The 12,469-nt window shown below is 44.2% G+C and overlaps 1 protein-coding gene across 1 annotated transcript in view; it reads right to left on the reverse strand.

Annotated features, from left to right (window-relative positions):
- Positions 1-11,120, reverse strand: part of LOC111961451 (reticulon-4 receptor-like) — a 39,195-nt gene extending 28,075 nt beyond the window's left edge. The window contains exon 1 of the mRNA XM_023983733.2: positions 10,522-11,120. Coding sequence (XP_023839501.1) covers positions 10,522-10,543 — 22 coding nt within the window. The 5' untranslated portion in view covers positions 10,544-11,120. The remainder of the gene's footprint in view (positions 1-10,521) is intronic.
- Positions 11,121-12,469: the final 1,349 nt, after the last annotated feature.

Consider the following 12,469-nt stretch of genomic DNA (forward strand, 5'->3'; position numbering starts at 1 on the left):
CTCTCTCTCTCTCTCTCTCTCTCTCTCTCTCTCTCTCTCTCTCTCTCTCTCTCTGTCTCTCGGAAGATGGCGACGTACTGTATGGTCGCCCTCTTGCAAGCTCTGACCCAATTTAAATATTTTGTTATCCTTTTGGTGTTTATCTTTACTGTTTTTGCACAAAATGTGTCCGCCATCATTTTTTTATGATCGACAATAACCTCAATTCCGGCTTCAACTTCGACTCATCTGCCCTGGGCTCTTTGTGTACCTTCGACCCAATCTTTGGACTAACCAATAGGAAATGCAGAGGCAGGAGAGTGGGCATCCTGATGAGAATAAGGTTAAGGTATAACCGGCTACCACTTCTCTCTATTCTATTCTATTGGCCAGTCACTTGATAAAAAGATGGATGACCTCCAATCGTGGATTTGCTATCAACGAGACTCTCATAACTGCAATATCCTCTGTTTTTCTGAAGCATGGCTTTTGTACAAGATAACCCCCATGGCTATACAACTCGAAAGATTCTCCATTTACCGAACGGACAAGACATTGGATTCAGGGAAATCCAGCGGGGAATGAGGATGTCTCTTCACGAGACACAGGTGGTGTGGTCAGCATGTAAGACACATAATGCCCAACTTCTATCAACACATCTTCTTTGCCACTAGGGGCGAAAGAGTCCTAGACCACTGTTACTCAACCCACAAGCAAGCATACAATAATTATAATAATAATAATAACACACTACATTACCAAAAGTATGTGGACACCTGCTCGTCGAACATCTCATTCCAAAATCATGGGCCTTAATATGGAGTTGGTCCCCCCTTCGCTGTCATAACAGCCTCCACTCTTCTGGGAAGGCGTTCCACTAGATGTTGGAACATTGCTTCAAGGACTCACTTCCATTGAGCCATGTGCAGGCCAGTCAAGTTCTTCCACACTGATCTCGACAAAGCATTTCTGTATGGACCTCGCTTTGTGCAAGGGGGCATTGTCATGCTGAAACAGGGAAGGGCCTTCCCCAAACTGTTGCCACAAAGTTGGAAACAAAGAATCATCTAGAATGTCATTTTATGCTGTAGCATTAAGATTTCCCTTCACTGGAACTAAGGGACCTAGCACAAACCATGAAAATCAGCCGCAGACAATTATTTCTCCTCTACCAAACTTTACAATTGGCACTGCATTGGGGCAGGTAGCATTCTCCTGGCATCTGCCAAACCCAGCTTTGTTCATTGGACTGCCAAACTGTGAAGCGTGATTCATCACTCCAGATAATGCGTTTCCACTGCTCCAGAGTCCAATGGCGGTGAGCTTTACACCACTCCAGCCGACGCTTGGCATTGCGCATGGTGATCTTAGGCTTGAGTGCGGATGCTCGGCCATGGAAACCCATTTCACGAAGCTCCCAAAGAACAGCTCTTGTGCTGACATTGCTTCCAGAGGCAGTGTGGAACTCGGGTAGTGAGTGTTGCAACCGAGGACAGACGATCTTTACACGCTTCAGCACTCGTTCTGTGAGCTTGTGTGGCCGTTGTTGCTCCTAGACATTTCCACTTCACAATAACAGCACTTACCGTTGACCGGGGCAGCTCTAGCGGGGCAGAAATTTGACGAACTGACTTTTTGGAAAGGTGGCATCCTATGCTCTTCTGTATGGCCATTCTACTGCCAATGTTTGGCTATGGAGATTGCATGAGTGTGTACTTGATTTTATACACCTGTCAGCAACGGGTGTGGCTAAAATAGCAGAGTCCACTAATTTGAAGGGCTGTCCACATACTTTTGTATATAGTGTACATGGGACTGAGAGTGCAGTATTCATACCCCTTGACTTTTTCCACATTTTGTTACTTTACAGCCTTATTCTAAAATGGATTAAATTGTTTTTATTCCTCATTAATCTACACACAATACCCATAATGACAAAGTAAAAACAGATTTCTAGATTTTTTTGCAAATATACCAACAAAAAAAAGTTGGAAATATCATATTTACATAAGTATTCAGATCCTTTACTCAGTACTTTGTTGAAGCACCTTTGGCAGTGATTACAGCCTTGATTATTCTTGGGTATGATGCTTAAAGCTTGGCACACCTGTATTTGGGTAATTTCTCCCATTCTTCTCTGCAGATCGTCTCAAGCTCTGTCAGGTTGGATGGGGAGGGTTGCTGCACAGCTATTTTTAGGTCGCTCCAGAGATGTTCGATCGGGTTCAAGTCTGGGATCTGGCTGGGCCACTCAAGGACATTGAGACTTGTTCCCAAGCAACTCCTGCATTGTCTTGGTTGTGTGCTTAGGATCGTTGTCCTGTTGGAAGGTGAACCTTTGCCCCAGTCTGAGGTCCTGAGTGCTCTGGAGTAGATTTTCATCAAGGATCTTTCTGTACTTTGCGCCGTTCATCTTTCCCTGAATCCTAGTCTCCCAGTCCCTGACGCTGGAAAAACATGCTGCCACCACCATGCTTCACCGTAGAGATGGTGCCACGTTTCCTCCAGACGTGGCGCTTGGCATTCAGGCAAAATAGTTCAATCTTGGTTTCATCAGACCAGAGAATCTTGTTTCTTATGGTCTGAGAGTCTTTAGGTGCCTTTTGCAAACTCCAAATGGGATTATCATGTGTCTTTTACTGAAGAGTAGCTTCCGTCTGGCCACTCTACCATGAAGGCCTGATTGGTGGAGTGCTGCATAGATGGTTGTCCTTCTGAAGGTTCTCCCATCTCCACAGAGGAACTCTAGAGCTCTCTAAGCCTAGAGCTCTGTCAGAGTGACCATTGGGTTCTTGGTCACCTCCCTGACCAAGGTCCTTCTCCCCTGATTGCTCAGTTTGGCCGGGCGGCCAGCTCTAGGAAGTTTCTTGGTGGTTCCAAACTTCTTCCATTTAAGAATGATGGAGGCCACTGTGTTCTTGGGGACCTTCAGTGCTGCATACATTTTTTGGTACCCTTCCTCAGATTTCTGCCTCGGCACAATCCTGCCTCAGAGCGCTACGTTTTTGCTCTGAAATTCACTGTCAACTGTGGGTACTTTATACAGACAGGTGTGTGCCTTTCCAAATCATGTCCAATCAATAGAATTTACCACAGGCGAACCCCAATCAGAAACAGCTCAGGATGATCAATGGAAACAGGATGCACCTGAGCTCAATTTAGAGTCTCATAGCAAAGGGTCTGAATACTTATGTAAATAAGGTATTTCTGTTTTTTATTTTTCTAAAAACCTTTTTTCGCTTTGTGATTATGGAGTATTGTCTATAGATTGATGAGAAGAAAAAAAATTCAATCCATTTTAGATTAAGGCTGTAACCAAACAAAATGTGGAAAAGGGAAAGGTGTCTGAATACTTTCCAAATGCACTGTATACAGCGCTTTCAAGGAACCTAAGTCGCTTTACAATTATAGAAATTAAAAAGAAAAACAGCAAAACAGTAGTCAAAACAAAACATCAGACTAAACAAAACATAAAAAAAGAGAGAGGTAGTCTCAAAGAAGGGAAGTATGACGTATCAGTGTATGGAGAGGGAAGGGTTGGGATCTGGATACGAACACGGTTTAGGGTAAGGGCTGGGATTGGGATATGGATATGGATACAAACCAGGTTTAGGGTAAGGGCTGGGATTGGGATATGGATATGGATACAAACCAGGTTTAGGGTAAGGGGCGTGATTGGGGTTAGGAAACGAACCCGGTTTAGGGTAATGGTAGGGTAAGGGTTTGGTTTAGGTGCAGTTCAGTATGGTGAAGAGAGGAGTGTCTTTGGGGAGGGGGAGCTTAAGGGCAGGCCTTGTCAAAGAGGTGGGGCTTTAGGAGGCACTGAAAGATAGTGATGGAGTCAGAGTAACGCCTGGCTGGAGGGAAGGAGTTCCAGAGCCTAGGAACTACTCTGGAAAAGACCATGTCGCCGAAACTATGGAGCTTCAACCTATGTATGACAAGGTGGCCTGCTGTGGTGGATCGGAGTGTGCATGTGTGTTGGTGRAGGAAAAGAAGGTCTGAGAGGTACATCGGGCTGCAGTTTTGAACCATCTGGCGCTTATGGAGGGCGCTTGAGTTCATGTTGGAGAGTAGTGAGTTGCAGTAGTCAAGACGGGAGGAGATTATTGCATGTATGAGGATTTCAGCGGCAGGACGGGAGAGGGAGGACCTGACTTTGGCGAAGTTGCGGTGGTGGAAAAAGTATGATTTGTCCAAGATGACGGCAAGATTGCATGCATGGAGGGAGGGAGAAACAGTGGTGTCTTCGTTGGGAGGGTGAGGTTGCCAGCTTTGGCGAGGGTGGATTTGGGAAGAGTTCCGTTGTATCACTGTTGAGCTTAAGTAAGTTTTGTTGCATCCATGTTTTTATTGCAGAGAGGCAGGATTCAATGTGGGTCATAGGCAGGTTGAGGAGGGATTTGGTGCTGAGGTAGATCTGGGTGTCATCAGCATAGCAGTGGAAGTCAAGGTTAAAGTGATGGAGGATCTGACCAAGAGGGAGGATGTAGATAATGAAGAGTAAGGGACCCAGCACGAGCCCTGAGGGACACCCTGTATAACTGCAGCTGAGTCTGAGGTCTGGCCATTGAGGGAGATGTAGTGGGTCCAGTTTGTGAGGTATGGTTGTTGCCAGGAGAGTGCAGTTCCCTCAACACCCAAGCCCTCCAGCCTGCTGAAGAGGATCTGATGGCTCACTGTGTCCAAAGTGGCACTCAGGTCCAGGAGATCATGTTGAGGGCACCTGTTGAGGGCACCTGCATCAGCATAGGTGAGGATGTCATTGATAACTTTGAGGAGTGTTGTTTTAGTACTGTGGAGGGGGTGGAAACCAAACTGAAGGGGTTCGGACAGGTTGTTGATTAGCAGGTGGGTTTGTAATTGGGAGGCAACAGTACGTTCCAGAGTCTTGGCAAGGAAGGGGAGGGTGGAAATGGGGTGGAAGTTATTGAGTATGGTGGTGTCCAGTTATTTTAAGATGGGGTGACTGCAGCTGTTTTGTAGTTGGAGGGGACAGTTCTGTGGTCGAGGGAGAGGTTGACAATGTTTGTGATGGACAGAGAGCAGGCAGGAAGGCAGGCTTTGATGAGAAGACTGGGGAAAGGACCCAGGGAGCAAGTTGTAGTCTTGGATAATGATGAGGGTTAAAACATGATGAGTTTTGAGATATATTGTAGGGAGAGTCAATGGGGACAAATTCGGAGAGCCGGGTTTCAGGTGTGACGGTTGGGAGGTTGACAGCGCGAGGGGCAGCTGAGTGAGATTGATCAGTCAGAAATGAGTTTATTTTGGTGAGCATGTTCTTGAAAAACTGAAGAAATTAGTTGCATAGCTCAGTGGAGGGAGTAGAGAAGGTGTCATCATGGGGCTGAAGTAGTTTGCTGACAGTGGAGAAGAGAGTCCGGGAGTTCTTACTGGGGCAGTCAATGTTGTTAGAGAAGTAAGTGGACCTTGCAGCACAGCGGTACGCGCTAAGCTAGAGGACAGAGCTACCGCACACATCGCAGCCAACCACAAGGTTACAACTGAGGAGACGAACGTGTGCAAGAAGTCCCGCTACGACCTCTGCAGAGCCATCAAACAGGCAAAAGGACAATATAGGAACAAGGTGGAATCCTATTACACAAGCTCTGACGCTCATTGCATGTGGCAGGAGCTACAGTCCATTACGGATTATAAAGGAAGACTTAGCCGTGATCTGCCCAATGATGAATGCTTTTTATGCACACTTCAACAAAAACAACACCGAGCCATGCAAGAGGGCCTCCACCGTCCCAGAGGACTGAGTGATCTCGCTCTCTGAGGTGGATGTGAGTAAGGCTTTAAATCTGGTCAACACCCGCAAGGCCGCGGGGGCCAGTAATATTCCATGGTGTGCTCTCAGAGCATGTGCAGACCAGCTGGTAGGCATCTTCAATGTCATTTTCAACCTTTCATTGTCCCAGTCTGCAATCCCCACATGTCTCAAGCTGACCACCATCCTGTTCCCAAGAACGTTAAAGGCTACCTGCCACAATGACTATTGCCCTATAGCACTCATATCTGTAATCATGAAGTGCTTTGAAAGACTGGTCATGGCACAAATCAACTACATTATCACAGACACCCTAGACACACTCCAATTTGCATACCGCCCCAACAGATCAAGAGACGATGCAATCTCAATTGCACTCAACACTGCCCTCTCTCACCTGGACAAGAGGAATACCTATGTGAGAATGTTCTTAATTGATTACACCTCCTCGTTCAACACCATAGTGCCCTCCAAGCTTGCCACCAAGCTCGGAACCCTGGGACAGGACACCTCCCTCTGCAACTGGATCCTGGACTTCCTGACGGGCCGACCCCAGGTGGTGAGAGTAGGCAACAATACCTTTGCCATGCTGACCCTCAACACAGGGCCCCCCAGGGGTGAGTGCTTAGCCCCCTCCTGTACTCCATGTTTACCCAAAACTGTGTGGCCATGCACAACTTCAACTCCATCATAAGGTTTGCTGACGACACGACGGTGCTAGAACTGACCACCAATGGCGATGAGACAGCCTAAAGGGAGGAGGTCAGAGACATGGCAATGTCAGGACAGTGCCAGGACAACAACCTCTCCCTCAACGTTAGCAAGACCAAGGAGCTGATCATGGACTACAGGAAACAGGGGTGGTGGCTTGAAGTTCCTCGGTGTCCACATCATTGAGGACTTAACATGGTCCTCTCACACCAGAACAGTCGTAAAGAAGGCATGACAGCACCTCTTCTCCATCAGGAGGCTGAAATTATTTGGTATGGTCCCTCAGATCCTCAGGAACATTTCCAGCTGCACCATCGAAAGCATACTGACTGGTTGTATCACCATCTGGTATGGCAACTGCAACGCCCTCGACGGGAAAGCCCTACAATGGGTGGTGCAAACGGCCCAACCCATTACTGGGGGCAAGCTCCCAGCCATCCAGGATGTACATGCCAGGCAGTGTCCGAGAAAGCCTTGACAAATTGCCAAGACTCCAGCCATCCGAGACATGGACAGTTCTCCATGCTCCTGTCCGACATCAAGGCTCAGACTCCTAAACAGCTTCTATCCCCTGGCCATGACACTGTTAAAAACAACTATTCTCCCTCTCCCACAGACTATCCACACTAACTCTATGCCAATCCACAGGACTCTACCAACTCAGACACACACACCTTCACTGTCACTCTTACTCATACGCACACACACGTACTCACATACACACACTCACACACACCCTCACTCACACACTCATTACTGACGCCACACACTTAAACCCACACGCACACAGCTCATCAAACCTACACTGCTGTTCATTGATTATTGATTGCAATTACCATGAGTATCTACTGTATTTGGGTCATGGGAAGGGTTAGCTAAAATATATTACATGTATATATTACCATTAGTATGCCATTGCCATGCTATTTGGTTGTTGCCATGCTATGTGGTTGTCTTAGGTCTCTCTCTATGTAGTGTTGTGGTGTCTCTCTTGTTGTGATGTGTCTTTTGTCCTATATTGTATATATTTATTTATTTTTAATCCCCCGTCACCGCAGGAGGCCTTTTGCCTTTTGGTAGGCCGTCATTGTAAATAAGAATTTGTTCTTAACTGACTTGCCTAGTTAAAAAAGGTTAAATAAAAACAAAAGTATATTACCATAAATATTGATATATTCCTGCTACCCGTCACTTTTCAGCCCTGTTTACATGTATACTGTATCCTACTACCAGTCACTTTGTATGTATAAACCTACCTCAACCACTCTAGTACCCCTGCATATTGAATAAGGTACTGGCACTGACCTGTATTTACTAGCATTTTCTTGTTTCTTCAACTTATAGTGTACTTCTTGTGCATTTATTAAAATCCGTTGCTATTATCTGTATTATTATATAGATGATTTATTCTGTGCATGTGGCGAATAAACTTTAAATGTCTCTCTCTCACACTCACACACTTTGCACAGGTTTCTCGCTGCCTAGATTTCTAGCACACACTTAGATACTTCCAACCTCTGCTCTCTCCCTCTCTCTCTGCTGTTCTTCTCTCTCTCTCTCCCTCTCTCTGCTCTCCCTCTCTCTGCTCTCCCTCTCTCCCTGCTCTATCTCTGCTTCCTTTGAGCTATGGATCGTTTGATGTATTTTCAGCACACTGGGCATTTGCTTGGGATTATTATTAATTATTCAGGGCTGTTCTTCTCTACTCTTCTACCTGGTGTGATAGACAGGGGTCCAGCCTCACTCCCTGGGCCTGGTGGTGAATCATACTTTATGTATAATCATACTTCATGTATATTAAATTAATACTTTGGAGGCGTACAGTGGCATCACAGATGCAGGTAAAAGTAGGCATGTAATCACAAAACAAGCAACACAACCTGGTCTCATAAAGTAAATGTAACATAGTAAACATAAATCCAAGACACTCAAATTAGTATATGTTTCATTTGGCATGGTTACATAAGACAGCTGGTTAATTAAGGCAAAAATGAAAGTAGGGTGATTGGTTGGGGTGGATGGGTAGAAAAATAAAACAAATGTCTGGCAACCCAAAGGTTGAGAGTTCAAAACTCATCACGGACAACTTTAGCATTATATTAACTTTTCAACTACTTACTACTTTTTAGCTACTTTGCAACTACTTAGCATGTTAGCTAACCCTTCCCATAACCCAAAGGTTGCAGTTTGAATCTCACCATTGACAACTTTAGCATTTTAGCTAATTAGCAACTTTAGAACTAATTACTACTTTTTAGCTACATTGCAACTACTTCAAATGTTAGTTAACCCTTCACCTAACCCTCATTTTAACCCTTTTAGCTAAACCTTCACCTAACCTTCACCTTAACCCTTTTATCTAACCCTTCCCCTAACCCTAACCCTTTTAGCTAACCCTTCACCTAACCTTAAGCCTTTTATCTAACCCTTCACCTAACCCTCACCTTAACCCTCTTAGCTAACCCTTCCCTTAACATTAACCCTTTTAGCTAACCTTTCACCTAGCCTTAAGCCTTTTAGCTAACCCTTCACCTAGCCTTAAGCCTTTTAGCTAACCCTTCACCTAACCCAAACCGTTTTAGCTAACCCTTCCCCTAATATTAACTCTTTTAGCTAACCCTTCCCCTAACCCTTTTAGCTAACCCTTCACCTAACCCTCACATTAACCMTTTTAGCTAACCCTTCACCTAACCTTAACCCTTTTAGCTAACCCTTCCCCTAACCCTTTTAGCTAACCCTTCCCCTAACCCTAACCCCTTTAGCTAACCCTTCCCCTAACCTTAACCCTTTTATCTAACCCTAACCCTTTTAGCTAACCCTTCCCCTAACATGAACCCTTTTAGCTAACCCTTCACCTAACCCTAACATTAACCCTTTTAGCTAACCCTTCCCCTAACCTTAACTCTTTAACCTAACTCCTAAACTTAACTCTAACCTTAACCCTAACTCCTAGCCTAGCTAACGTTAGCCACCTCAGCACCAAGCTAGAATTTGTAACAAATCATACGTTTAGCAAAATCGTAACATATTGAACATTTTGCAAATTCGTAATATTGTACGTTTTGCAAATTCAAAACATATTGAAAGTTTTGCAAATTCTTAAAATATAATAAGAATTGTAATTTGTAGCATATCATACGAAATGGGTGATGGACATCCACAAATTAATACATACATTACCATACGAAACATGACATATCATACTAAATGGAGTATCTTGGATTAACATACATAATAATACAAAATGCTCTGAGACCAGGTTGTGCTATCAGGTAATACACATGCCCTGCCCAATCCCCAACTCCCCATTGCGTGACTAGATCCAATTTGACTTACAACATGAGCAGTGAACAGTGCAGTGGATAAATACATTTCATGAGCTCTGGTGGTCTCAATCAAAACCGCTTAGCATGACAAGGGTGATTGCTCAAGGTGGACAATATTCTTAAAGTTTCTGGCAAAGAGAAGGAAAACAAACGTTGCGCAGAACCCCTTTTTTTAGAAATCTGAGAAATTGAGCCCTTGGAATGTCACATGAGTAAACTGGAATAACTCAGGCTTTACCTATAAAACAACATGACATGTTTACCATGCATGTTTTATGTGTTCCAAGTAACTATTATGTAACATTACAAGATAATATAAGCCTATTTAAAAGATCAGTGTAAAAAAAATACATTGGCATGTTAAAGTATGGCGCCTAATTGAAAACACATTGAAAAAGAAAACTGTAAAGCAAGTAGATGTATATACATCAGTAAATTGGCTCAGTTGGTAGAGGATGGCACCGCCAGCGTCGTGGGTTCGATTCCCAGGGCCACCCACACGTAAAATGTATGCATGCATGACCTTAAAATGCGTTGGATTAAAGCATCTGCTAAATGGTACATATTATATTATTACAGTAGTAAACACTGACAGGTATATCATTGTTTTCTCCAAATAACCATAAAATACTGTGCAAATGGAATCACATTATGTAAAAGACAAACAAGCAAGCAAACACACAAACAACACATTTGGATCTGATGTAAACGTAGCCCATACATACATACCTCGGATAAAAACGGACTTCATTTTGGAAATAGAATCCAAAAGGCACCCCTTGTGTGCGTGGTAAAATACTCGTTCTCTGCTTGAAAAACAAAGACCCCGGTCAGAGAGATGGCAGTGGAAAATCCAGGGCACCGTCCATGAAAACTTTAGCCCAAGGTTTTAACATAGAACGGAGGTGGAGAACGCGGTCTCCTCTTCACGCCGCGCTCAGTCATTTGAGAGATGCGCGGGAAACAAAACCTTTTTTTTTACATTCGAATACAGGCAACCCAAAGGAACGTCTCCAAATGGACCACATAAACGCACGGGTGGCAGCAATCCAATCGGCAATAGGCTACAAAATTAAAACCATCAGCAGTCACAACGCAATCCACGGTTAGGAAAAGGCATATATCCAACCGTCCTTCGTTTGGTTTCCAACGTAGAGTTATCCTAGATGAGTGCACTGCCGGTTGGCTTGTGAGGGTGGGGATCCAAAGACATGCGCCTCTCTATCAGCATAGAACAAGACAGGGCAGAGGGAGTTGCAGGCGCGCGGTCGTGTTCTTAGTGAACGTGAGAAGGTAACTGAGATCATAGTGCTCCTGAACTTCTCTGCACTCTTTGGTCAGAACCCATATCATGGGACAACAACCACATAGGCTACAAGCAGAACGAATGATCCCAACAAACGATAATGCGCAGTTCAGGCACGTTATGTGATGAACAGCAGAACATATTGTTTCTGATTATTTAAAGATAGGCGTTTGGAGTGTGCTCTTGATTTATCTCGACCCATTTAATTGATTTTAACATAACAAAGAAAATGACATAGAAAACTAACGTCTTATATGATATTCGTAATAGGTGGTTCGTGGTTGAGATCTCCCTGTCAGACTATTCTAAATTAAGATAGAGACGCCTCCCAGTGGTAGTGTGTGAACACCTCCCCGATTTTATAAGTCTATATTAAATTCCGAACAGCAAATTGCTGTAAAAAGCAAATAGAAACCAATGTCGCTGCTTCATGCAATGTTTGCCACAGAGACGACGAACATATACTTTTCTCTGAATGTCGGTGACACACTTCAACAGAGATTGATGTTTGAGCTTTTCCACCTAGGCTCGTGTTTATGCTCATCAGCACCATGGACAGCGCACGTAGCCACCGCACTCTTTCCTCAGACGGGTAAACTTGAGGAGAGGCACAACCCCTTTGTATTTTATATCTTCACTTAATTAATAAAAAATGTGTATTCCAGAAAGACAGTGCTGATGTTACAGTAGAATGTTTCAGTGATGGCCCTAGAAAACGTACAGCTCAAAGAAAACAAGAGCAGAAATCTGTTAGGATGAGTAATTTGTGAAAATCTCTGCATGCGTCATTTTTATTTATTTAACCAGGCAAGTCAGTAAAAACAGATTCTTGTTGACAATGACGGCCTGGGAACAGTGGGTTAACTGCTTTGTTCAGGGGCAGAACGACAGATTATTACTTTGTCAGCTCGGGGATCTAGCAAACGTTCAGTTACTGGCCTAACGCTCTAACCACTAGACTATCGGCCTCTCTATGTCACATTTGGCATCTATTCACATGACACAGACATTCTTTATTCCATATTGGCTGGGACCTCTCGCCCCTTCTTATGAGATGTGGCTAATTTGCCTCTCCAAGCTGAGAAAATGCTGCAGCCCACTGCATTGTCTTTCAGCGAGAAAGCCAAACCTCATTAACATATTGGAATCAGGACAATGTCAAATAGCTTATGTTAAGCTCTTTTATACTCATACTCACATTTCATCATTCAATTGGATTGTCTAACACTTCCTGCTGTCTGCAAGCTGCAGGATGGGGGGTGTTAGTATGTAAATGTAGTGACTTCTGTAAAATGCATGTCTAAACCTGCCTACCCTAACAATGTGTATACAGTACATATGAACATCTGGCAGACACCAAGCAACTCAATA

The sequence above is a fragment of the Salvelinus sp. IW2-2015 genome, linkage group LG4q.1:29 (assembly GCF_002910315.2).
Source record: "Salvelinus sp. IW2-2015 linkage group LG4q.1:29, ASM291031v2, whole genome shotgun sequence".
NCBI classification, from domain to species: domain Eukaryota; kingdom Metazoa; phylum Chordata; class Actinopteri; order Salmoniformes; family Salmonidae; genus Salvelinus; species Salvelinus sp. IW2-2015.